Genomic DNA, 25,639 nt, shown 5'->3' on the forward strand with positions numbered 1-25,639 from the left:
CCATCCTCCTCTTCCTTAACTGTCTTTCCCAGTCCTCCCAACCCATGACCACCCTCTCGACCCCCATGACTGCACCCTTAATCCCCTGACCAAACTCCCACCCATTTTTTAACCCCTCACTCTTCTGACTACCCCCCAAAATTAAACCCCTGGACTAAACCCTCCCCCCTGACCAGCCAGCCCGTCCTCCCCATCATTACCCACCACTTGACCTGAAATCCCAATCATGCTAACCCCTCACCCACTTAGCTCACGTACTTACCTTCTCCATAGCTTCTCAAAATGACTTGGACCTTCAAACGAACCAGATTTACGGCCACTAGTACTGTAATAATGGCCAATATGGCCTCATGGCTTCACTTCTTCCAATGCTATTGGTCTGTACAAAAAGGACCGGTGAACCAGGTAAGCTGCATATTGCTCACCAGGTCCAACACGGAGGACTGGGTGAGAAAGTTGCAGCTCCAAACTAAGTTTAGTAAAATGAATGGAGCATTAATCTGACTGTGATTGGCAATCTACACAATTTCTTACCCAGTAATTCACTTTTATGACACTGATGACTCAAGGTACATGAGCGAAAGCTGAAATATGTATTCTCCGTGTACAATATGACAAAGCTGTTTCCATGATGCTAAGCAAAATGTAGCCAATATGGCCTCATGCTTCATGCCAATCTAGTTTACTGATTTTCTTTGCGGGTATGACAAAGGAGCTTGAGGGCATTATGACAATAAATGTGATGTGCTTGAATTTAATTAAGTCCTTTGATACACTCAGGAATGTCAGTTGTTAAAAATAAGTAAGTAATATAGGAAGGCAGATTATTATTTGAATAGGTGTAAATTGAGAGAGGTAGATACTCAGCGAGACCTTGGTGTCCTCATGCATCAGTCGCTAAATGTAAGCACGAATGTAATTAGGTACAGCAGACAGTAAAGAAGGCAAATTGTATTTTGGCCTTGATAGCGAAAGCACTTGAGTATCGGAACAGAGATGTTTTACTGTATAGTGCATTGTTGAGACCACACCTGGGGTATTGGGTTCAGTTTTGATGTCCTTATCTGAGGAAGGATGTTCCTGCTATGGAGTGAGTGCAGCAAACATTTACCAGGCTGATTCGTGGGATGTCGGGACTAAGTCGGTTTGAGTTATATTCATTGGAGTTTAGAAGAGTGAGAGGGGATCTCATAAAAGCTTTGAAAATTCAAACAGGATTAGACAGGGTAGTTTCAGAAAGAATGTCCCGATTGGGGGGAAGCAGGCTCGAAGGGCCGAATGGCCTCCTCCTACTTCTATTTTCTATGTTTCTATTTTTGCACTCCATGAAATCTTTTGGGGTGGCACAGTGGTTAGGATTGCTGTCTCACAGCGCACGGGACCCCGGGTTCAATTCAATGTGTGGAATTTGTACTTCTCCTCGTGTGTGTGTGTTTCCTCCGGGTACTCTGGTTTCCTCCCACAGTCCAAAGATATATGGATTATGTAGATTGGCCATGATAAATTGCCCCCTAATGTCTAGGGATGTGTGGGTTAGGTTTTGGGGTTATTGGGATAGGGCAGGTTGGATGGGTGAGTGGGCATGTGTAGAGAGCTCTTTCGAAGGGTTGGTGCAGACTTGATGGGCCAAATGGCCTACTTCTGCACTGTAGGGACTCTATGATTCTATGGTTTTACAAAGGATATGTATTTGTTTGGCTGATGTGAAGCCAGATTTTGAAGGTACCCGAATAGTCATCATTCTGGGAGATTTTGCATTCTCTTTCATTGAAGATCTCGATAACTAATCTTTCCAGTGGATAGACTATCCACTAGTATCCAATACAAACCCACTGATTCCCACAGCTACCTTGACTACAGCTTGTCACTCTCCACATCCACCAGGGTTCCATCCCATTCTCCCAGTTCCGTCGCATCTGTTCTGACAATGTAATTTCCGAAACGGTGCTGCTGCCAACATGTCTTCATTCTTCCTCAATCGTGGTTTCACACCCATTGTGGTCAACAAGGCTCTCAACCATGTCCGACCCATCTCCCGCACCTCTACTCTCACCCCTTCCCCTCCCTCCCAGAACCAGGGTAGGTTCCCCCTTGTCCGCACTTTTCACCCTACCAGCCTCCACATTTAAGGAATCATCCTCCGCCAGTTCTGCCAACTTCAGCCTGATGCCACCACCAAACACATCTTCTCTTCACTACTCCATCAACATTTCGCAGGGACCGTTCCATCCGGGATATCCGAGTCCACCCTTCTATCACCCCAACACCTCACCCTCTTCCCAAGTCATCTTCCCATGCAAACGGAGAAGGTGTAACATCTGCCCCTTTACATTTTCCCTGCTCACCACTCTTTTCAAGTGAGACAGCACTTCAGGTGCATCTCCTTCAATCTGGCCTATTACACTTGCTGCTCCAGATATGGTCTGCTCTACATTGAAGAGACTAAATGCAGACTGGGTGACCACTTTGCAGAACACCTTTGGCCCGTCTGCTAGCCGGGCCCAGACCTTCCTGTCGCTTGCCATTTCAACTCACCGTCCTGCAGGTCCACATGTCCATCCTTGGCCAGCTGTAATGTTCCAGTGAAGCCTAGCACAAACTGGAGGAACAGCACCTCATCTTCTGATTCGGCACGTTACAGCCTTCTGGACTTAACATTGAGTTCAATAATATCTGACTGTGATCCCTCTCTATCACCTTAACCTCATTTTTATTTCTATCAATTTATTTTTGTTTCTTCCATCCATCTGTTTTTCCCTCCCCCACTCCACTTGGGCCATCTGTTTTTTTTAGGGCCATTCGGCCCATCGAGTCTGCACCGACCCACTTCAGCCTCACTTCCACCCTATCCCCATAACCCAATAACCCTCCTAACCTTTTTGAACACAAAGGGCAATTTAACATGGCCAATCCACCTAACCCGCACATCTTTGGACTGTGGGAGGAAACCGGAGCACCCGGAGGAAACCCACGCAGACACAGGGAGAATGTGCAGACTCTGCACAGACAGTGACTCAGCGGAGAATTGAACCTGGGACCCTGGTGCTGTGAAGCCACACTGCTATCCACTTGTGCTGCCCAGTTGCCCTTTGACACACCGCTCACCTTTGTTCTGCCATTTACACATTCTGATCTCTTTATGCGCCACTATCGGCATCCTTTTTAGCCTTAATCACCCCCATTTATATTCCCTGTGTCTTTCTGTCTACAACATCTTTGTTGCAGAAGCTATTACTTAAATGGGAAGAAAATAATACCTATAGAAAATGAAAATCCAGAATGCAAAAATGGATTATAACACTGAATATAGCTAATCAAATCTTTAGATGTATTAAAAACCTAATGCTGAGGGAAACAAGTGAGGTAATCCTGCCACTTTGCACCAGTATTTATACTACTTTATACTGTTCTCTCTTATTTCTCTAATTCCTACTGAAATCAAAATCTGTGTCTTGAGACTACATTCAGTATGGTTGCAGCTGTTCCACAAGTTAAATAACAGGATTCTTATGGAAAATTGAGTAAATATGTGGATCGAGTTCCTCTTACAATTCCACTTTTCAGGAGCCTACACTGAAGGATCATTTTATTTTATATCCTTAACCATAAAATATTCTCAATACTGTTTGATCGGATGACCTAAACATTAGTAATGTATTCACTATATCGTAATGCCTGAGCTTCTGGTGGCTTATTGCTCAGCACAAATGTTAACATTGGTATCTTGTTTAGTTGCACTGTAAATGTTGGCATCTTAAATGTATACAGAAAATGCTGGAAGTACTCAGCAGAAGATCGGGGAGCATTTGTGGAGCGAGCAACAGAGTATATGTTTCAGGTTGTTGACCTTTCTTTCAGAACTGATGTAATAGGTTTTGAGCAAGGAGTGTGTGGGACATGGACAAAAGGAAGGTCTGTGATGGGGCAAAAGACACGAGAGGTTGAACCCTTTTTGCTTTTATGGGATTGTGGGCATCACGGCAGTGCCAGCATTTGTTGCCCATTCCTAATTGTAAGGAATGGAATTCTTAAAGCGTAGGGTGTGAGGGAGTGTAGTCAAGGTAGGTGTGGAGTCAGCGGGCTAATAGTGAAGATTAGTTGATAGGCTATTGCCAAAAATTGAGACAAAAAGGTCAAGGAAGAGAAGAACTGGAGCATTAGAGTTGGGCCATGTGAAATTGAGAGAAGGGTGGAAATTCTAATTTCAAGTCTAATGTTGCTATCGTATTGCTCAGTTCTTACACTAATCATGAATTATTACTCAGTAGTTAGGAACATAGGAACAGACTAGGCCATTCAGCCCCTTGAACCTGTCCTGCCATTCAATGAGATCATGACTGATCTGTGACCGAACTCCATATTCCTGCCTTTGGCCCATGCCCCTTAATATCTTTGCTTAACAAATTATAAAAATAAAAATTTACCTTGATACTCAGTGCCATTTTGTAGATGATATTTTGTTGCACGCAATCGGGTTGGTGATTAATTGTACTTTACCAGGGTTATTGATATCTTATTGCTCACTAACCGAATTACTGATGACACATATTGCACATTTCCAGGGATACAAATGACACTTTATTGCCCATTGCCAGATTTACTGATAATTTATTTGTTATTGCTAGGTTCGTCAATAACATGTTGCTCAGTGCCAGTGTTAGTGATGATACCTTGTTGCTCAGTGCCAGGATTAGTGATGATACCTTGTTACTCAGTGCCAGTGTTAGCGATGATACCTTGTTGTTCAGTGCCAGTGTTAGTGATGATATCTTGTTGCTCAGTGCCAGTGTTAGTGGTGATATCTTGTTGCTCAGTGCCAGTGTTAGTGGTGATATCTTGTTGCTCAGTGCCAGTGTTAGTGGTGATATCTTGTTGCTCAGTGCCAGTGTTAGTGGTGATATCTTGTTGCTCAGTGCCAGTGTTAGTGGTGATATCTTGTTACTCAGTGCCAGTGTTAGTGGTGATATCTTGTTGCTCAGTGCCAGTGTTAGTGGTGATATCTTGTTACTCAGTGCCAGGGTTAGTGATGATGCCTTGTTGCTCAATGCCAGTGTTAGTGATGATATCTTATTGCTCAGTGCCAGGGTTAGTGATGATACCTTGTTGCTCAGTGCCAGGTTAGTGATGATATCTTATTGCTAGGTGCCTGGGTTAGTGATGATACCTTATTGCTCAGTGCCAGGGTTAGTGATGGTACCTTGTTGCTCAGTGCCAGGTTAGTGATGATATCTTATTGCTAGGTGCCTGGGTTAGTGATGATACCTTATTGCTCAGTGCCAGGGTTAGTGATGGTACCTTGTTGCTCAGTGCCAGGGTTAATGATGATATCTTATTGCTCAGTGACAGGGTTAGTGATGATGCCTTGTTGCTCGGTGCCAGTGTTAGTGATGATAACTTGTTGCTCAGTGCCAGGTTAGTGATGATATCTTATTGCTAGGTGCTTGGGTTAGTGATGATACCTTATTGCTCAGTGCCGGGGGTTAGTGATGATACCTTATTGCTCAGTGCCGGGGGGTAGTGATGATACCTTGTTGCTCAGTGCCAGGGTTAGTGATGATACCTTATTGCTCAGTGCCAGGGTTAGTGATGGTACCTTGTTGCTCAGTGTCAGGGTTAGTGATGATACCTTATTGCTCAGTGCCGGGGGTAGTGATGATACCTTGTTGCTCAGTGCCAGGGTTAGTGATGATACCTCGTTGCTCAGTGTCAGGGTTAGTGATGATATCTTGTTTCTCAGTGCCCGGGTTAGTGATAATATATTATTGCTCAGTGCCAGTGTTAGTGGTGATACCTTGTTGCTCAGTGCCAGAGTTAGTGATGATACCTTGTTACTCGGTGGCAGGGTTAGTGATGACATCTTGTTGCTCAGTGCCAGTGTTAGTGATATCTCGTTGCTCAGTGCCAGGATTAATGATGATTTCTTGTTGCTCAACGCCAGGGTTAATGATATCTTGTTGCTCAGTGCCGGGGTTAGTGATGATACCTTGTTACTCAGTGTCAAGGTTAGTGATGATACCTTGTTACTCAGTGCAGGTGTTAGTCATGATATCTTGTTGCTCAGTGCCAGTGTTAGTGATAATATCTTGTTGCTCAGTGCCAGGGTTAATGATGATTTCTTGTTGCTCAGTGCCAGTGTTAGTGATGATAACTTGTTGCTCAGTGCCAGGGTTAGTGATGATGCCTTGTTGCTCAGTGCCAGGTTAGTGATGATATCTTATTGCTCAGTGTCAAGGTTAGTGATGATACCTTGTTACTCAGTGCAGGTGTTAGTCATGATATCTTGTTGCTCAGTGCCAGTGTTAGTGATAATATCTTGTTGCTCAGTGCCAGTGTTAGTGATAATATCTTGTTGCTCAGTGCCAGTGTTAGTGATAATATCTTGTTGCTCAGTGCCAGGGTTAATGATGATATCTTGTTCCTCAGTGCCAGTGTTAGTGATAATACCTTGTTGCTCAGTGCCGGGGGTAGTGATGATACCTTGCTACTCAGTGTCGAGGTTGGTGATGATACCTTGTTACTCAGTGCCAGGTTAGTGATGATATCTTATTGCTAGGTGCTTGGGTTAGTGATGATACCTTATTGCTCAGTGTCAGGGTTAGTGATGATATCTTGTTGCTCGGTGACAGGGTTAGTGATGGTACCTTGTTGCTCAGTGCCAGGGTTACTGATGGTACCTTGTTGCTCAGTGCCAGGGTTAGTGATGATACCTCGTTGCTCAGTGTCAGGGTTAGTGATGATATCTTGTTGCTCGGTGACAGGGTTAGTGATGGTACCTTGTTTCTCAGTGCCCGGGTTAGTGATAATATATTATTGCTCAGTGCCAGTGTTAGTGGTGATACCTTGTTGCTCAGTGCCAGGGTTAGTGATGATACCTCGTTGCTCAGTGTCAGGGTTAGTGATGATATCTTGTTGCTCGGTGACAGGGTTAGTGATGGTACCTTGTTTCTCAGTGCCCGGGTTAGTGATAATATATTATTGCTCAGTGCCAGTGTTAGTGGTGATACCTTGTTGCTCAGTGCCAGGGTTAGTGATGATACCTTGTTACTCGGTGACAGGGTTAGTGATGACATCTTGTTGCTCAGTGCCAGGGTTAGTGATGACATCTTGTTGCTCAGTGCCAGTGTTAGTGATATCTCGTTGCTCAGTGCCAGGATTAATGATGATTTCTTATTGCTCAGTGCCATGGTTAATGATATCTTGTTGCTCAGTGCCGGGGTTAGTGATGATACCTTGTTACTCAGTGTCAAGGTTAGTGATGATACCTTGTTACTCAGTGCAGGTGTTAGTCATGATATCTTGTTGCTCAGTGCCAGTGTTAGTGATAATATCTTGTTGCTCAGTGCCAGTGTTAGTGATGACATCATGTTGCTCAGTGCCAGGGTTAATGATGATATCTTGTTACTCAGTGACAGGGTTAGTGATGATGCCTTGTTGCTCAGTGCCAGTGTTAGTGATGATAACTTGTTGCTCAGTGCCAGGTTAGTGATGATATCTTATTGCTAGGTGCCTGGGTTAGTGATGATACCTTATTGCTCAGTGCCAGGTTAGTGATGATATCTTATTGCTAGGTGCCTGGGTTAGTGATGATACCTTATTGCTCAGTGCCAGGGTTACTGATGGTACCTTGTTGCTCAGTGCCAGGGTTAGTGATGATACCTTGTTACTCAGTGACAGGGTTAGTGATGATATCCTGTTGCTCGGTGCCAGTGTTAGTGATATCTTGTTGCTCGGTGCCAGGGTTAGTGATGATAACTTGTTGCTCAGTGCCAGGTTAGTGATGATATCTTATTGCTAGGTGCTTGGGTTAGTGATGATACCTTATTGCTCAGTGCCAGGGTTACCGATGGTACCTTGTTGCTCAGTGCCAGGGTTAGTGATGATACCCGTTGCTCAGTGTCAGGGTTAGTGATGGTACCATGTTGCTCAGTGCCAGTGTTAGTGATGATATCTTGTTTCTCAGTGCCCGGGTTAGTGATAATATATTATTGCTCAGTGCCAGTGTTAGTGGTGATACCTTGTCGCTCAGTGCCAGAGTTAGTGATGATACCTTGTTACTCGGTGGCAGGGTTAGTGATGACATCTTGTTGCTCAGTGCCAGTGTTAGTGATATCTCGTTGCTCAGTGCCAGGATTAATGATGATTTCTTGTTGCTCAACGCCAGGGTTAATGATATCTTGTTGCTCAGTGCCGGGGTTAGTGATGATACCTTGTTACTCAGTGTCAAGGTTAGTGATGATACCTTGTTACTCAGTGCAGGTGTTAGTCATGATATCTTGTTGCTCAGTGCCAGTGTTAGTGATAATATCTTGTTGCTCAGTGCCAGTGTTAGTGATAATATCTTATTGCTAGGTGCCTCGGTTAGTGATGATACCTTATTGCTCAGTGTCAAGGTTAGTGATGATACCTTGTTACTCAGTGTCGAGGTTGGTGATGATACCTTGTTACTCAGTGCCAGGTTAGTGATGATATCTTATTGCTAGGTGCTTGGGTTAGTGATGATACCTTATTGCTCAGTGCCAGGGTTAGTGATGATACCTCGTTGCTCAGTGTCAGGGTTAGTGATGATATCTTGTTGCTCGGTGACAGGGTTAGTGATGGTACCTTGTTTCTCAGTGCCCGGGTTAGTGATAATATATTATTGCTCAGTGCCAGTGTTAGTGGTGATACCTTGTTGCTCAGTGCCAGGGTTAGTGATGATACCTTGTTACTCGGTGGCAGGGTTAGTGATGACATCTTGTTGCTCAGTGCCATGGTTAATGATATCTCGTTGCTCAGTGCCGGGGTTAGTGATGATACCTTGTTACTCAGTGTCAAGGTTAGTGATGATACCTTGTTACTCAGTGCAGGTGTTAGTCATGATATCTTGTTGCTCAGTGCCAGTGTTAGTGATAATATCTTGTTGCTCAGTGCCAATGTTAGTGATAATATCTTGTTGCTCAGTGCCAGGGTTAATGATGATATCTTGTTACTCAGTGACAGGGTTAGTGATGATGCCTTGTTGCTCAGTGCCAGTGTTAGTGATGATAACTTGTTGCTCAGTGCCAGGTTAGTGATGATATCTTATTGCTAGGTGCCTGGGTTAGTGATGATACCTTATTGCTCAGTGCCAGGGTTAGTGATGATACCCGTTGCTCAGTGCCAGGGTTAGTGATGATATCTTGTTTCTCAGTGCCCGGGTTAGTGATAATATATTATTGCTCAGTGCCAGGGTTAGTGATAATATATTATTGCTCAGTGCCAGTGTTAGTGATGATACCTTGTTGCTCAGTGCCCGGGTTAGTGATAATATATTATTGCTCAGTGCCAGTGTTAGTGATGATACCTTGTTGCTCAGTGCCCGGGTTAGTGATAATATATTATTGCTCAGTGCCAGTGTTAGTGATGATATCTTGTTTCTCAGTGCCCGGGTTAGTGATAATATATTATTGCTCAGTGCCAGTGTTAGTGGTGATACCTTGTTGCTCAGTGCCAGTGTTAGTGATGACATTTTGTTGCTCAGTGCCAGAGTTAATGATGATATCCTGTTGCTCAGTGCCAGGGTTAATGATGATATCTTGTTGCTCAGTGCCAGGGTTAGTGATGATGCCTTGTTTTTGAGGACATTACCAGTGCAGTAGATAACGGGGAGCCGATTGATGTGGTATATCTGGATTTCCAGAAAGCCTTTGACAGGGTGCCACACAAAAGGTTGCTGCATAAGATAAAGATGCATGGCATTAAGGGTAAAGTAGTAGCATGGATAGAGGATTGGTTAATTAATAGACAGCAAAGAGTTGGGATAAATATGTGTTTCTCTGGTTGGCAATCAGTAGCTAGTGGTGTCCCTCAGGGATCCGTGTTGGGCCCACAATTATTCACAATTTACATAGATGATTTGGAGTTGGGGACCAAGGGCAATGTGTCCAAGTTTGCAGATGACACTAAGATGAGTGGTAAAGCGAAAAGTGCAGAGGATACTGGAAGTCTGCAGAGGGATTTGGATAGGTTAAGTGAATGGGCTAGGGTCTGGCAGATGGAATACAATGTTGACAAATGTGAGGTTATCCATTTTGGTAGGAATAACAGCAAACGGGATTATTATTTAAACGATAAAATATTAAAGCATGCCGCTGTTCAGAGAGACTTGGGTGTGCTAGTGCCTGAGTCACAGAAGGTTGGTTTACAAGTGCAACAGGTGATTAAGAAGGCAAATGGAATTTTGTCCTTCATTGCTAGAGGGATGGAGTTTAAGACTAGGGAGGTTATGTTGCAATTGTATAAGGTGTTAGTGCGGCCACACCTGGAGTATTGTGTTCAGTTTTGGTCTCCTTACTTGAGAAAGGACGTACTGGCGCTGGAGGGTGTGCAGAGGAGATTCACTAGGTTAATCCCAGAGCTGAAGGGGTTGGATTATGAGGAGAGGTTGAGTAGACTGGGACTGTACTCGTTGGAATTTAGAAGGATGAGGGGGGATCTTATAGAAACATTTAAAATTATGAAGGGAATAGATAGGATAGATGCGGGCAGGTTGTTTCCACTGGCGGGTGACAGCAGAACTCGGGGACATAGCCTCAAAATAAGGGGAAGTAGATTTAGGACTGAGTTTAGGAGGAACTTCTTCACCCAAAGGGTCGTGAATCTATGGAATTCCTTGCCCAGTGAAGCAGTTGAGGTTCCTTCATTACATGTTTTTAAGGTAAAGATAGATAGTTTTTTAAAGAATAAAGGGATTAAGGGTTATGGTGTTCGGGCCGGAAAGTGGAGCTGAGTCCACAAAATATCAGCCATGATCTAATTGAATGGCGGAGCAGGCTCGAGGGGCCAGATGGCCTACTCCTGCTCCTAGTTCTTATGTTACTCAGTGCCAGTGTTAATGATGATACCTTGTTACTCGGTGCCAGTGTTAGTGATGATATCTTTTTGCTCAGTGCCAGATTAGTGATGATATCTGATTGCTCAGTGCCAGGTTAGTGATGATATCTTGTTGCTCAGTGCCAGGTTAGTGATGATACCTTGTTGCTCAGTGCCAGTGTTGGTGATGATATTTAAAACAGACAATACTGGAAATTCACAGCGGTTCAGGCAGCACCTGATGTCTGTGATGGAAAGCCATTTCTTTTTTGTCATTGAACATACTGCATGGCTGGCTGAGTATTTCTAGGTTCTACGTTTGCATTATGAAACACATATTCTGAGATAATGTTTTGCCATTTTAATTATTGTTTGCAGAAACACAGCTCACAGCTAAAATGATGGGTAAGAGAATGTAAAAGGCATATCCTTTTTCAGATATCCTTTCTCAGTGACATGGTGTGTTCCATTTTCCGTGTGTTGAAACCGCTGAGATTTACGTTAACTGGATCTGTTGTGCGATTGAATACATGCACGTTCATAGACATGTGAAACCAGCTCAACGGCGCAGGCATTTATTTAAAATGGAGAGAGAAGAGACTGACAGTTTTCGTGATCAGTAGTGTGGAGGGGTGGAAAACAAATGTGTGCAAAGTCACAAAACAATCTGAATCCCGTTTGCAGATCTTTCTAAACACACCCAATGCTCAATTATGTTAAGCAATTAGAACCAAATTTCAGATAGGCGGATAAAAAATTTGTCTCCGAGCCAATGTGCAATTTCATCGCGATCATTTACTGAACATAGAACATAGAGAAATACAGCACAGAACAGGCCCTTCGGCCCACTGAGAGTAGGTGACTCCCCACTCCCTTTGACGATAGACAGATAAATTGATTAGTTATAATGTTTATGGTCTTGCCAATCCTACCCTTCAGTAGAGAAATTACGTTGAACAATTTGGTAGGTTAATCAATTACCACCATTAATACTATTCACTCATCGCGCCCGTCTTTATCACATTTCCGGGCAGAAATACTGAGCACAAAATAGGAAAGGATTTTAAGATATGAAGCCCAGTTCTATTCTGACTTTACAGTGGTACACACATGATCACTTTCTCCGAGTTGCATTCACTCTACGTGATCTTCCTGATAAATGGATGTCCATCAGATCCTATGTCCCCGAAACCAAGTACAGTCTGCTCATGGCAGACTAATACAAAGGTGTAGTCGCATGGGATCAGAGGTGAGGTGGTACGATGGATACAGAGCTGGCTTGGTCACAGAAGGCAAAGGGTAGCAGTAGAAGGGTGTTTATTCCTGAATGGATGGTGGTGACTAGTGGTGTTCCACAGGGATCTGTGTTGGGGCTTCTGTTGTTTGTAGTACACATAAATGATTTGGAGGAAAATGTAGCTGGTCTGATTAGTAAGTTTACGGATGACACCAAGGTTGGTGGAGTGGCAGGTAGTGTTGAGGATTGTCAAAGGATACAGCAGGACATAGATAGGTTGGAGACTTCGACAGAGAAATGGCAAATGGAGTTTAATCCAGTCAAATGTGAGGTAATGCATTTTGGTAGGTCTAACATGAGGGGAAATATACAGTAAATGGCAAAACTCTTAGGAATATGGGAAGTCAGAGAAATCTGGGCGTACAGGTCCCCAGATCTTTGAAAGTGGCAACACAAATGAACAAGGTAGTCAAGAAAGCATACGAATGCTTGCCTTCACTGTGTGGGGCATCGAGTATAAAAATTGTCAAGTCATGCTCCATTGTATAGAACCTTGGTAATGCTGCACTCGGAATATTGCGCACAATTCTGGTCGCCACACTACCAGAAGGAAGTGGAGGCTTTAGAGAAGGTGCAGAGGAGGTTTACCAGGATGTTGCCTGGTCTGGAGGGTGTTAGCAATGCGGAGAGGCTGAATAGACTCGGAGTGTTTTCATTAGAAAAACAGAAGTTGAGGGGCGACCTGGTAGAGGTCTACAAGGTTATGATGGGCAGGCACTCTTTCCTAGGGTGGAGGGGTCAGTCACCAGGGGGCATAGGTTTAAGGTCCGTGGGCAAAGTTTAAAGGAGATGTGCGAGGCAGGTGTTTTACGCAGAGGGTGGTGAGTGCCTGGAACGTGTTGCCAGGGTGGTTGTGGAACCAGATACATTAACTGCGTTCAAAAGACATCTTGACAAATACATGGATAGGATGGGTATAGAGGGATACGGCACAAGGAAATGCTGAGAGTTTTAGCCAAGGTTGGTATCATACAGATTTGGAGGGCCGGAGGGCCTGTTCCTGTGCTGTACTGTTCTTTGTTCTTTGAAATTACTCATTTAAAATAATTAAAGGAGAAATATTGCTGCACATGAATCTGTTGCAATCAGCCAGAATTCCTAATTGTCAAATCTGTCTTCATTGTAACCGTTGTTTAAGGAGAGAACTGAATTGACATTTTCAATAGGATTTTTGCTACATGCTTCTGAATGCTGCCGTTGGGAAACTCTGCATTTGTGTCCGATGGGCGTGGCGAGAAGCAATTTGATCCCACTTCCGTGACCGTGGTGACACCCACCTGCGACTCATCCACAGGTCGCGAGCTGCACTTTGAAAAGCCCTATTTTAGAGGAGAATTTCTGCAATCCTTAGTGACTCTAAATGTTAGCTGGAACAGGCTTCCATGGCTCAAATTCTGTATGGCATTGGCCTGCATCCCAATGAGGGTGCTAGCAGTTATACTGTTAAGTCTCTTTGATATCTCATCTTGTTGATTCGGCTGTCTACATTTCTCAAATTCCTTGCCTTTAGAAGTTATCATTTGCATAGCCCCACTGAGCTCTGGTAGTTATCATTTGTATAGCCCATTGATCTCTGGTAGTTCTCATTTGTATCTGATCTCTGGTAGTTATCATTTGTATAGTCCCACTGATTTCTGGTAGTTATCATTTGTATAGCTCACTGATCTCTGGTAGTTATCATTTGAAATAGTCCCACTGATCTATCTCTGGTAGTCATCATTTGTATAGCCTCACTGATTTATGGTAGTTATCATTTGTATAGCTCACTGATCTCTGGTAGTTATCATTTGTATAGCTCACTGATCTCTGGTAGTTATCTTTTGTATAGCCCCACTGATCTCTGGTAGTTATCTTTTGTATAGCCCCACTGATCTCTGGTAGTTATCATTTGTATAGCTCACTGATCTCTGGTAGTTATCATTTGTATAGTCCCACTGATTTCTGGTAATTATCATTTGTATAGCCCACTGATCTCTGGTAGTTATCATTTGTATAGCTCACTGATCTCTGGTAGTTATCATTTGTATAGCCCCACTGATCTCTGGTAGTTATCATTTGTATAGCCCACTGATCTCTGGTAGTTATCATTTGTATAGCCCACTGATCTCTGGTAGTTATCATTTGTATCTGATCTCTGGTAGTCATCATTTGTATAGCCCACTGATCTCTGGTCGTCATCATTTGTATAGCCTCACTGATATCTGGTAGTTATCATTTGTATAGCCCCACTGATGTCTGGTAAGCAATGTTTCTGATATGGACATTCACACCTCAATGTTTCTAGACGCCTGTTAGTCTTGTTATTGGGCAGATCACATCTCATTATTCCTCTAAAAGCCTGCGAACCATGTGACTTAGCTGTTACTTTGATTTCACCTCAAGTTCACTGTTAACATCATTAATTTCTCAAATTCCTGGCAGTTTCTCATTGCTGAATGCCAGTATTGTTGATGCTATCTTTTGCTCAGTGTCAAGATTAGTGATTATATAATATTGCTGTGCACCAATACAAATGTTAGTAATGGTACCTTAATGATCAGTGTCAGGTTTAGGTGTATTTGCTCATTATAGGGGATGGGCGGCATGGTAGCACAGTAGTTAGCTTCATAGCGCCAGGGTCCCCTGTGCAGTTCCTGCTTGGATCACTGTCTGTGCGGAGTCTGCACATTCTGCCCTTGTCTGCGTGGGTTTCCTCTGGGAGCTCTGGTTTCCTCCCACAAGTCCCGAAAGACATGCTTGTTAGGTGAATTAGACATTGTCAATTCTCCGTCCATGTACCGAACAAGCGCTGGAGTGTGGCGACGCGGGGGATTTTCACAATAACTTCATTGCAGTGTTAATGTAAGCCTACTTGTGACAATAAAGATTATTATTATTATTACTGTTGCCTTGCATCATTGTTAAAGATTGTACCTTGTTTCCTAATCCAGGATTAAGAATTAGGTCTAGAAACTATGTAGAATTATTACATTTTTTTGCTCACTGCCAGACTTGATGATTTCATATTGCTTACTCACATGGTTAATGATTGTTTCTTGCTGCTAAGTGTCACGCTCAGTAATTCTATTTTTGCTGCTTGGTGCCAGTGTTTAATGATTATGTCTTGTTCCTTCATCCCAGGATTAATAATTTCTTGTTGCTCAATGGCAGTTTTACTGATGTTTCATTGTTGCTCACTGCTGGCCTCACTGACAATATCAGGGCCTGTTGAGAAGGCAAGGAAGGTGTGCTCCACCTTTATAAATCACATGTTAACCTGCAACTAGATTATTGTGTTCAAGTCTGAGCAGCACACTTTCAAAAGGTTGTCATGGCCTGAGACCAGAAGAGATTTACTAAAATAGTACCCGGAATAAGGGATTTCAGTTATGTGAAGCAATTAGAAACTACGTTCTTGTTACTCAGTGTCACTGATTATATCTTGCTTCTTGGTGCAACAGCCACTGAAGACATTTTGTTGTTCAATGCCAGAGTTGCTGATTATTTATTTTGTCACTACAGAGCTGTGGAAGTGAAAGAACATCCTTTTTTTAAAGGTATTGACTGGCAGCAAGTCTATTTGCAGAAGGTAAGAAATGTCTCATTTTTTGTTTCCCTTCAGTAACAACTGAAGGAATAACCTTGGAGAATTGCTTCATGTTGCATTATCATGCACAGTGCCATCAAGTGGTGAGGCCTGCACCAGCATGCATAGGGACATTTAGGCTCAATATAAACTTCATTCATGTAGGCCCACCTTCTCAATCTTGCCTGAGGTGTGGTGATCCTCAGGTTAAATCACCACCAGTCAGCTCTCCCCCTCAAAGGGGAAAGCAACCACTGTCATCTGGGACTACGGCGACTTTACCTTACCTTTGCTTCTTTTCTTTAAGTGTGTCTCCTGCTTTGCAAATCATTTCACCTCTTTAATTCCTGGCCTTTACTTTAGGCAAGCAGACAACTATTTCTCAGCCACACGCTTGCATCTTCTTCACAAAAAATATACTTTTTATAGAATCCCGACAGTGCAGGAGGCCAATCAGCCCATTGAGTCTGCGAAAGAGCATTCTACCTAGGCCCATTCCCCTGCCCTATCCCCCGTAACGTCACGCATTGATCATGGCTTCAGGCTAAAGGTGGGCAAGGAAACCACCTGCTGATAATATAATCTTTCATTGTCACAAGTATGAAGTTACTGTGAAAAGCCCCTAGTTGCCACATTCCGGCGCCTGTTCGGGTGAGCTGGTACGGGAATTGAACCCGCGCTGCTGGTATTGTTCTGCATTACAAACCAGCTGTCTAGCCCACTGAGCTAAACCAGCTATATACCACATATCATGGCTGCTAGACTGGGGCTGCAGCAGGTAGTGAGGGAACCAACAAGAGGGAAAACACACTTGACCTCATCCTCACCAATCTGCCTGCTGCAGATGCATCTGTCCATGGCGTTATCATAAAAGTGACCACCGCAGACCTTGTGGAGACAAAGTCCCGTCTTCATATTGAGGATATCCTCCATCGTGTTATCTGGCACTACCACTGTGCTAAATGGGATAGACTTTGAACAGATCTAGTAACTCAGAACTGGGCATCCATGAGGCGTGTGGGCCATCAGCAGCAGCAGAATTGTATTCAACCACAATCTGCAACCTCTTGGCCCAGCATATCCCCCACTCTACCATTACCACCAAGCCTGGGGAACATCCCTGGTTCAATGAAGAGTGCTGGGGAGCATGCCAGGAGGAACAACAGGCATACTGAAAAATGAGGTGTCAACCTGGTGAAGCTACAACACAGGATTACAAAACAGCAAGTAATAGAGCTAAGCGATGCCACAACAAACACATCAGATCTAAGCTCTGTAGTCCTGCCACATCTAGCTGAGAATGGTGGTGGACAATTAAACAACTCACCAGAGGAGGAGGCTCCACAAATATCCCCATCCTCAATGATTGAGGAGCCCCATGCCAAAGACGAGGCGGAGGCATTCGCAAGAATCTTCCGCCAGAAGTGCCGGGTGGATGATCCATCTCGGTCTCCTCCAGAAGTCCCCAGCGTCACAGGTGTCAGTCTTCAGCCAATACGATTCACTCCACGTGATATCAAGAAACGCTGAAGGCACCGGATACTGCAAAGGCTATGGGCCCTGGCAATATCCCAGCAATAATACTGAAGACTTGTGCTCCAGAACTTGCCACACCACTAGCCAAGCTGTTCCAGTACAGCTACAACACTGGCATCTACCCGGCCATATGGAAAATTGTCCAGTTGTATCCTGTACACAAGGAACAGGACAAATCACGACTCTCTCAAACTTCTACAGATGTGCCATCGAGAGCATCCTATCCGACTGCATTACAGTCTGGTATGGCAACTGCTCGGTCCAAGATTGCAAGAAACTGCAGAGTGTGGTGAACTCAGCCCAACGCATCACACAAGCTTGCCATCCTCCCATTGATTCTGTATACACCTCCCGCTGCCTCAGAAAGGCGGACAGTATTGTCAGATACCCCTCTTCCAGACCCTTCCATCAGGCAGAAGATACAGAAGTCTGAAGACCCGCACATCCAGACATAGGAACAGCTTCTTCCCCACAGTTACTGGACTCGTCAGCGACTCTCCCCTGATCTCTTCCCTGTAAGAACATTATTCACGTCGACCTATGACGTTCTTGTTTGGCCTTGTTCCGCACTGTAACCAATCAATATTTGTTGATGCACCACTGTCAATGTACTCCATCGATTATTCTTTTGTCTACTATGTACGTACTGTGTACATTCCCTTGGTCTCAGAAAAATACTTTTCACTGTACTTCGGTACATGTGACAACAAATATCAATCAATCAATCAAATCCAACCCAGCCGATTACCGCCCTATCAGTCTACTCTCAAGTGCTATCAAGTGGCACTTACTCAGCAATAACCTGCTCACTGATGTTCACTTTGTGTTCTGCCAGGGTCACTCAGCTCCTGACTTCATTACAGCCTTGGTTCAAACATGGACAAAGAGCTGAATGCCAGAGGTGAGATGAGAGTGACTGCCCTTGACATCAAGGCAGCATTTGACTGAGTATGGCATCAAGGAACCCTAACTAAACTGGAGTCAGTCGGAATCAGGGGGGAAACTCTCCGCTGGTTGGAGTCATACCTGGTACAACAGAAGACGATTGTGGTGGTTGGAGGTCAATCATCTCAGCCCCAGGACATCAATGCAAGAGTTCCTCAGGGTTGTGTCCCAGGCCCAATCATCTTCAGTTGCGAAAGGGAAAATGCTGGAAAATCTCAGCAAGTCTGGCAGCATCTGTAGGGGACTGCCTTGGTATCTGTGGCCATTAGCACCAAGTTTCCGTGGGTTTCTGTGGCTGTGACTCATCTTTCATTCCTACTCCACAGTATAAATATTTCCCACTCTCTCTGTCTGCTAGCTTTGACAAAGAGTCATCGGACTCGAAACGTCAGTTCTTTTCTCTCCCTACAGATGCTGCCAGACTTGCTGAGATTTTCCAGCATTTTCCCTTTCGTTTCAGATTCCAGCATCCGCAGTAATTTGCTTTCATCTTCAGTTGCGTTATCAATAACCTGCCTCCCATCATAAGGTCAGAAGTGGAGATATTTGCTGATGAATGCACAATGTTCAACACCATTCACGATTCCTCAGAAAATGAAGCCGTCCATGTCCAAATGCAGCAAGACCTGGGCAATACTAAGGCTTGGGCTGACTTGTGGCAAATTACATTCGCGCCACACAAGTGCCAGGCAATGACCATCTCCTACAAGAGAGGATCTAACCACTGCCCCTTGACATTCAGTGGCATTACCATCGCTGAATCCCCCACAGTCAAAACCCTGTGGGGTCACCATTGATCAGAAACTGAATTGGCCTAGCCATATTAATTCTGTGGCTACCAGGGCAGGTCAAAGGCTTGGAATCCTACAGCGAGTAATTCACATGACCACCCAAAGCTGGCCCACCATCTACAAGGCACATGTCAGGAGTGTAATGGAACACTCTCCATTTGCCTGGATGAGTGCAGCTCCAACAACGCTCAAGAAGCTCAACACTATCCAGGGTAAAGCAGCCCATTTGCATTTGATTAATTGGACATATACCGAGGTACAGTGAAAAGTATTGTTCTGCGTACAGTCGAGACAGATCGTTCCATACATGAGAAAACATAGGTTATGCATAAATACACGATGTAAATACATAGGCATAGGCATCGGGTGAGCATATGGAGTGGAGTACTACTCAGTAGTAGTCGAGTAGGGAGCTTGATTGCTGCCCCGACAAACAGTAGCAGCTGTGTGTACCATCTACAAGATGCCCTAACCCTAACCACATCACCAAGGTTCCTTAGCACCTTCCAAACCCACGACCACTACCATCTAGAAGGATAACAGCAGAAGATTCCTTGGAAGCCCACCACTTGGAGGATTCTCTCCAAGTCATTCACATCTCTGACTTGGAAATTTATCGCCATTCCTTCACTGTCACTGGGGCAACAACCTGGAACTCCCTCTCTAACAGCACAGTGGGTGTACATACTCCTCAGGGACTGCAGCGGTTCAAGAAGGCAACTCCCCACCACCTTCTGAAGGGCAACTAGGGATGGGCAATAAATACTGACCTAACCAGCGAAGTCCACACCCAGAAAATGGATTTTTAAAAAGATCCACCTAACCTGCACAACTTTGGAAGGAAGGAAACCTGAGCACCCACACAGACGCAGGGAGAACATACAAACTTTACACAATTGCCCATGACTGGAATTGAACCCGGGTCCCTGGTGCTGTGATGCAGCAGTGCTAACCACTGTGTCGCCCTTGTTTATTCATATAATGTGTAAAAGTGCACTGCAAATGTTTTGATTTCAAATTTACAAACCATTAATTTTGGCTCCACGCAGAATGTTCCACTCTTGGGTGCTTCACATTCCATGTCAGGCATACAGCTTGAGGACAGAACAATTCAAATTGAAGATTTGAGGGCGGCACAGTGGCACAGAGCTGCCTCACAGCACCTGGGACCCGGGTTAGATTCCGAGTTCTGGTGACTCTCTGTGTAGACTTTGCACATTCTCCCCATGTCTGCGTGGATTTTTCCAGGTGGTTTGGTTTCCTCCCACAGTCCAAAGATGTGCAGGCTAGGTGGAATGGCCATGTTAAATTGCACCTAAATGTCCAACGGATGGATAGGGATAAGGTGGGGGATTGGGCATTAGGTAGAATGGTCTTTCGAAGGGTCAATGCAGACTCGATAGGTCAAATGGCTGCCGCCTTCTGCACTGTAGGGATTCTATGCTTGCTGAAAGTGCAGTATATTTCCGTTTTTCTTTATTCACATCCTCCATCTGAAGTGCTTCAATACAATTTCAGAGCTCTTGATACTTACAATGTAACATACTTTCTTTGTCGGCCATACAGCCTGAGCTGTAACTTCTACCCCTCAGTGAGGTATGGTTGAAAAGCCTTAGACAGCAACCTTTCCCATTTCACCTTTGCAGCAGCAGCCCCAAGCTTCAGTTAATCCTCAGCATGTAATCCCGGACCTTGGAATGTGTCAATCTGCAACACTTGGTCAAAGACAACTCGTTGCATTAAAGAGCAGTAGGTTTTGGCAGACCAAAGAGTGTCACTCACTGAGTTGATGGTCCTCCAGCCGCAGTTGATGTTTATGCATCTTGTGAGAACAGCCCATAGAGCACAGAGGTGCTTAGGATCAACCTCGACAAAAAAACACTGCATCTCTCTCGAGACCTTGAAGGTACATTCCAAAAGGAAGTGGACAGCTGTCACATGCCCACCACATGCCTACCTCGAGGGCAACATATGGAGAGATTAAAGCTCCGGGCATGTAAGGATGGTCTGATGGGGAGTACCTTTCTCACTGTCAACAAAGCTGCATCTGGTTTGAACGTTCTGGCGCTGAGGCATTCTGCCAAATCACTGGGTTAGTAATCCAGAGGTCCAGGTAAACACTCTGGGGACACTCTGTTTGTGGAAGGGGAGCAATCAAACTCCCTACTCGATTACTCTACCGAGTACTACTCTACTGAGTAGTACAACACTCAATATGCTCAGCCGATGCCTGTGCCTGTGCTCTAGGGACTAGGGTTCAAATCCAATCATGGCAGCTAATGAAATTTAAATTAATAAATCTGGAACTAAAAACTGTCTCAGTAATGGTGACCGTGAAACCATTGTCGATTGTCGTAAAAAAAACGATCTGGTTCCCTAATGCCCTTTTGAGGAAGAAAATCTGTCATCCTATCTGGTCTGGCTTACATGTGACTCCGGATCCACAGCAATGTGGTTGACTCTTAATGCCCTCTGAAATAGCCTAATGAGCTACTCGGTTGTATCAAACCACTATGAAGTCTTTGAAAAGAAGAATGAAACTGGACAAGCCATGTGGCATCAAGCTATGCATCGGAAATGTCAATGGTAAACCTAACCCAGTTGGCTCTGCAAAATTCTCCTTAGTAATGTGCAAATATAGCTGTGCCAAAGGAGCTGTCCCACAAACTGGTCAAGCAATAGCCTGATCTAGTCATACTCATCGAATCATACCTTCCAGGCAATGTCCCAGGCACTACCATCACTATACCTGGGTATGTCCTGTCCTATCAGTAGGACTGACCCAGCAGAGGTGGGCACAGTGGTATATCAAGGGAGGGGAGGTTGCTCTGGGAGACCTCAACATTGACTTTGATCCACAAGTGTGAGCAAGTACACAAAAATAATTGTAAATGGCTTTACATTGGCTAAAACCTGTTATCAGTCATGATCAACATTATTCATCTGATTGACAAGTCAAATGTTCCAATAAACTCTGAGGGGTTGCTTTGAGTTTAAGATTCAATGTGCTGTATTGGCTATCTTGAACTAATAAGATAAAATGATGGGCACTCCCAAGTACAACCTTGCATGATTCAAGAGGAATCAATACTTTTGGGTTCTGGTGGATGCCAAGTTCAGTCTGGATGGGCTTCTGCGCTGAAGAGAAAATAAATGTATCTTTGTCTGTCTAAGCAAAGTTTAAAAAGTATTAACTTTATGGCTTAAAAGGGGTGAATAATTAGTTATCCTTCATAGTTCAAAATTCCTAAACTGGCAATGGAAGAACTACTTCCAAGTCATTTGAGAAATCCAAGACCAAGCTATGCAGTAGATTTGTCACAGACGAGATTGCTACTTTAAGGGGAAGATTTCCTGTGTGCACATTTATGACTTTGGTAAACCTACTCAATTTGTGCTGTGGTCAGTCAAATGAAAACTGAAGAGACTTTCTCAAGCTAATTTCATTCAGAAATCAGCAACCAGTAGAAAAAAAGAGAGTTTTAATCTTCCAGTTAGATTCTACCAGGTTGTAGATATGGAAGGACTGTATTCTAACTCGCTATCACATTGAATCCAGTTCTGAGCTGTCATCTTTATTTTGCAAAAACTCTTCACAACCAAGAATAATTTCCTTGAATGGTTACTGGCAAAAAGTCGAATAGCAGCAGGTGTCATGGAATCACATCTGTGGCCCTGACTCTTGTTGATCTAGTACAGTGTAATGCTGAAATTATGTTCATCTTCTTTCTTTGTTTCAAGTATCCACCTCCACTCATCCCTCCTCGGGGAGAGGTGAATGCAGCTGATGCATTTGACATAGGATCATTTGATGAAGAAGACACAAAAGGCATCAAGGTACAATCTGCAAATTCTTGCATTGTTTTCTTCTGAAATGAAAATCGCTTATTGTCACGAGTAGGCTTCAATGAAGTTACTGTGAAAAGTCCCTAGTCGCCACATTCCGGCGCCTGTCCGGGGAGGCTGGTATGGGAATCGAACCGTGCTGCTGGCCTGCTTGGTCTGCTTTAAAAGCCAGCGATTTAGCCTGGTGAGCTAAACCAGCCCCTTATGGTTGCCAGCACCATGTCCACAAACATGGTTCTGGCAACCAGTATATCCCAATAAAATAGGAATGTCAATGAAACACGTGGCATACATATAATGAGCAAGTGCTAGTAACATAAAAATGAAAATTCTGAAAATACTCAACAGGTCAGGCTGCATCTGTGGAGAACGGCACAGCATTAATATGTCAGGTCGATGACCCTTCATTAGAACTGTGTTCCAATGCTCATGCTGTGGCCTTGTGCATTCCTAATCAGAGTGATAATGGATGCTAATTGCACCTAGGCAACTACCCAGTTCTGGTTACATTTATGTAGCCAGTATCTGTTGGTTCATTGTGAAACCTTCTGAATAATCAGACCTGTGAAACCAGTGCATACTAGTAACACGTGAATAACCTTCAGATGTTTGAACAAACATGTTTTGCCACTTGTTTCCCGGCGCTCACAGTGTCAAAAAACACAATGCTATTGAATGGCACTCGAGTTAGATAGGGGGCTTCTGTGGGGAACGCACAGCCGAGTCTGCACATAGGCCCGTTTTCTGCACTGAGGAGCTCCACTCGCTAGAACTCCTCAGTGTAGCAAGAGGTGGCGTCACGATCACTGGAGCCCCCTCCCCGTCCCCCCAAGCCCCAACTTGCTATGGGGGAGTCCCCCCCAACAACCGCGCAGGGCACCCTCTGCCCAATCGCCTCCCTGCAAATGATGCCACCTGGGCACCTTGGCAATGCCAACCTAGTACCCTGGCCGTGGCCCTGCCAGCAGTACCTGGGCACCAGGTGGCACTGCCAGGGTGCCAGGCTGGCAGAGCCAAGGTGGTATTTTGCCCACACTGGGGAATCAGGCCCTGAGGCGCCCTGCCCTTATGACGTGAGCTACTGATAAGTTGAGAGGGTTTGGAGGTCGTATTGGGGAATCGGGAAATCTAATGGCACCCTGCTTTCTTCTTCCACTGGCGAGCTGAGTTCCTCAGTGCAGGAAATGAAGGTAAGTGCGGCCTCGGCAGGCGCTTCCCCATTGAGACCCCCCAAAAAATGAGTCCCATTCGTTCCCGTGCTGCAAGTGTCGGGAAACACCCTGCTAAACCCGCCCACAACGGGACTTTTTTTTGCTTAAACTCTTACTCATTTTTTTGTGGCTTGTGGAATTTCTCACTGGTCACTCCCGCACTTCAACATTTTTTCTGCATCTGCAGTGGGGAACTAAACATGCCGGCCAGACCGGCTCTTCCAAAATCGGGCATTATTTTGAAAAGGTGCCCCCATCTCAAAAGAAGCTCGAGGGTCCATCACACTCTCCACCCATGGACAATGTGATCCATGCAGATATGGGCAATACCCCCAACCCTTGACCACTGAGGGGAAACCTCTTGTTGCTTCACCAATATTTTCTCTCTGCTGTCTGTCTTGCTTTCTTTCCCCGTCACCTTTTCTGTTATTCAATTCTTGCTCTCTCTACCGTGCTCATCTCTTCCCTCCATTCTCCTTCTCTTCTTGTCTTTTTGATTTCTCCATACAGCTTTTGGATAGCGATCAGGAACTGTATAAAAATTTCCCTCTGGTGATATCAGAACGTTGGCAACAAGAGGTGGCAGAAACTGTGTACGATGCAGTCAATGCTGATACTGATAAAAGCGAGGTCAGGAAGAGAGCAAAGAATAAGATGCTTGGTCATGAGGAAGGTATGAAACTTCATTTATGAGATATTTGCAATGTAAATACACCGTTTTCGATAGGTCTGATATAAAAGCTGAAAATGCTTTGAAATACCCAGCAAGACAGTAAACCATTGTAAAGGAATAAGACACGTTGACATTTTTGGTGTGTAACCTTTATACACAATATGTTGACTTATCTTTCTATAAATGCTGGCTGATTTGTGTATTTTCACTTTTTATTCATTTGCAGTTTTTGTTCTGGTCTTTTATGTCGCTTGACATTGGTTGGCCATTCAGCCTCTCTAGCCTGTTTCACCATTCAGTTAGATTGTGGCTGATCTGAGACTCTCAACTCCATCAATCCATTGTGATTCTATAACCCTTGAGACCCATGTCCAACAAAAACCTGTCAATTTCAGTTTTTAAATTTTTAGTTGACCTTGTCTAAACCTCATGGAGCAGAAAATTTCAGTGTTTTCTGACATTACCCTTCATTTTAAGCATATGCTGCACTCTTGTTCTGAATTCATACACTGGGGTAAGAAATAGTTTGTTTCTATTTACCCCATAAAATTTGTCAATCATCTTGCATGCCTCAATTGGATTATGTCTTAATCTTCCAAACTCAAAAGAAAACAAGCCTAGTTTATGAAACATGTCCTTTTTTTCCAACCTAGACCCAGTCCCCCACCCTATTCCCGCAACCCCACCTAACCGTTAAACACTAGCATGGCCAGTTCAACTAAGCTGTGCATTTTTGGACTGTGGGAGGAAACCGGAATATTCAGAGGAAACCCACACAGACACTGGGAGAATGTGCAAACTCCGCACAGTCATCCAAAGTCAAAATTGAACCCGGGTCCCTGGCGCTGTGAGCAGTGCTAACCACTGGGTCACCGTGCCGCCTCAATTTAGCCCTTTTAACTACTCTCCCCATCAAATGAATCTGTACTGCACCACTTCAAAGCA

The 25,639-nt window shown here is 44.3% G+C and overlaps 1 protein-coding gene across 2 annotated transcripts in view; it reads left to right on the forward strand.

Moving 5' to 3' along the window:
* The window catches only part of grk3 (G protein-coupled receptor kinase 3), a 408,882-nt gene that overhangs the window by 346,321 nt on the left and 36,922 nt on the right, over nt 1-25,639 (forward strand). For both annotated transcript variants that reach the window (XM_038778587.1, XM_038778674.1), the window contains exons 16-18: nt 15,629-15,695; nt 22,706-22,801; nt 24,532-24,694. In XM_038778587.1, coding sequence (XP_038634515.1) covers nt 15,629-15,695; nt 22,706-22,801; nt 24,532-24,694 — 326 coding nt within the window. The remainder of the gene's footprint in view (nt 1-15,628; nt 15,696-22,705; nt 22,802-24,531; nt 24,695-25,639) is intronic.

The sequence above is a fragment of the Scyliorhinus canicula genome, chromosome 1 (genome assembly GCF_902713615.1).
Source record: "Scyliorhinus canicula chromosome 1, sScyCan1.1, whole genome shotgun sequence".
NCBI classification, from domain to species: Eukaryota; Metazoa; Chordata; class Chondrichthyes; order Carcharhiniformes; family Scyliorhinidae; genus Scyliorhinus; species Scyliorhinus canicula.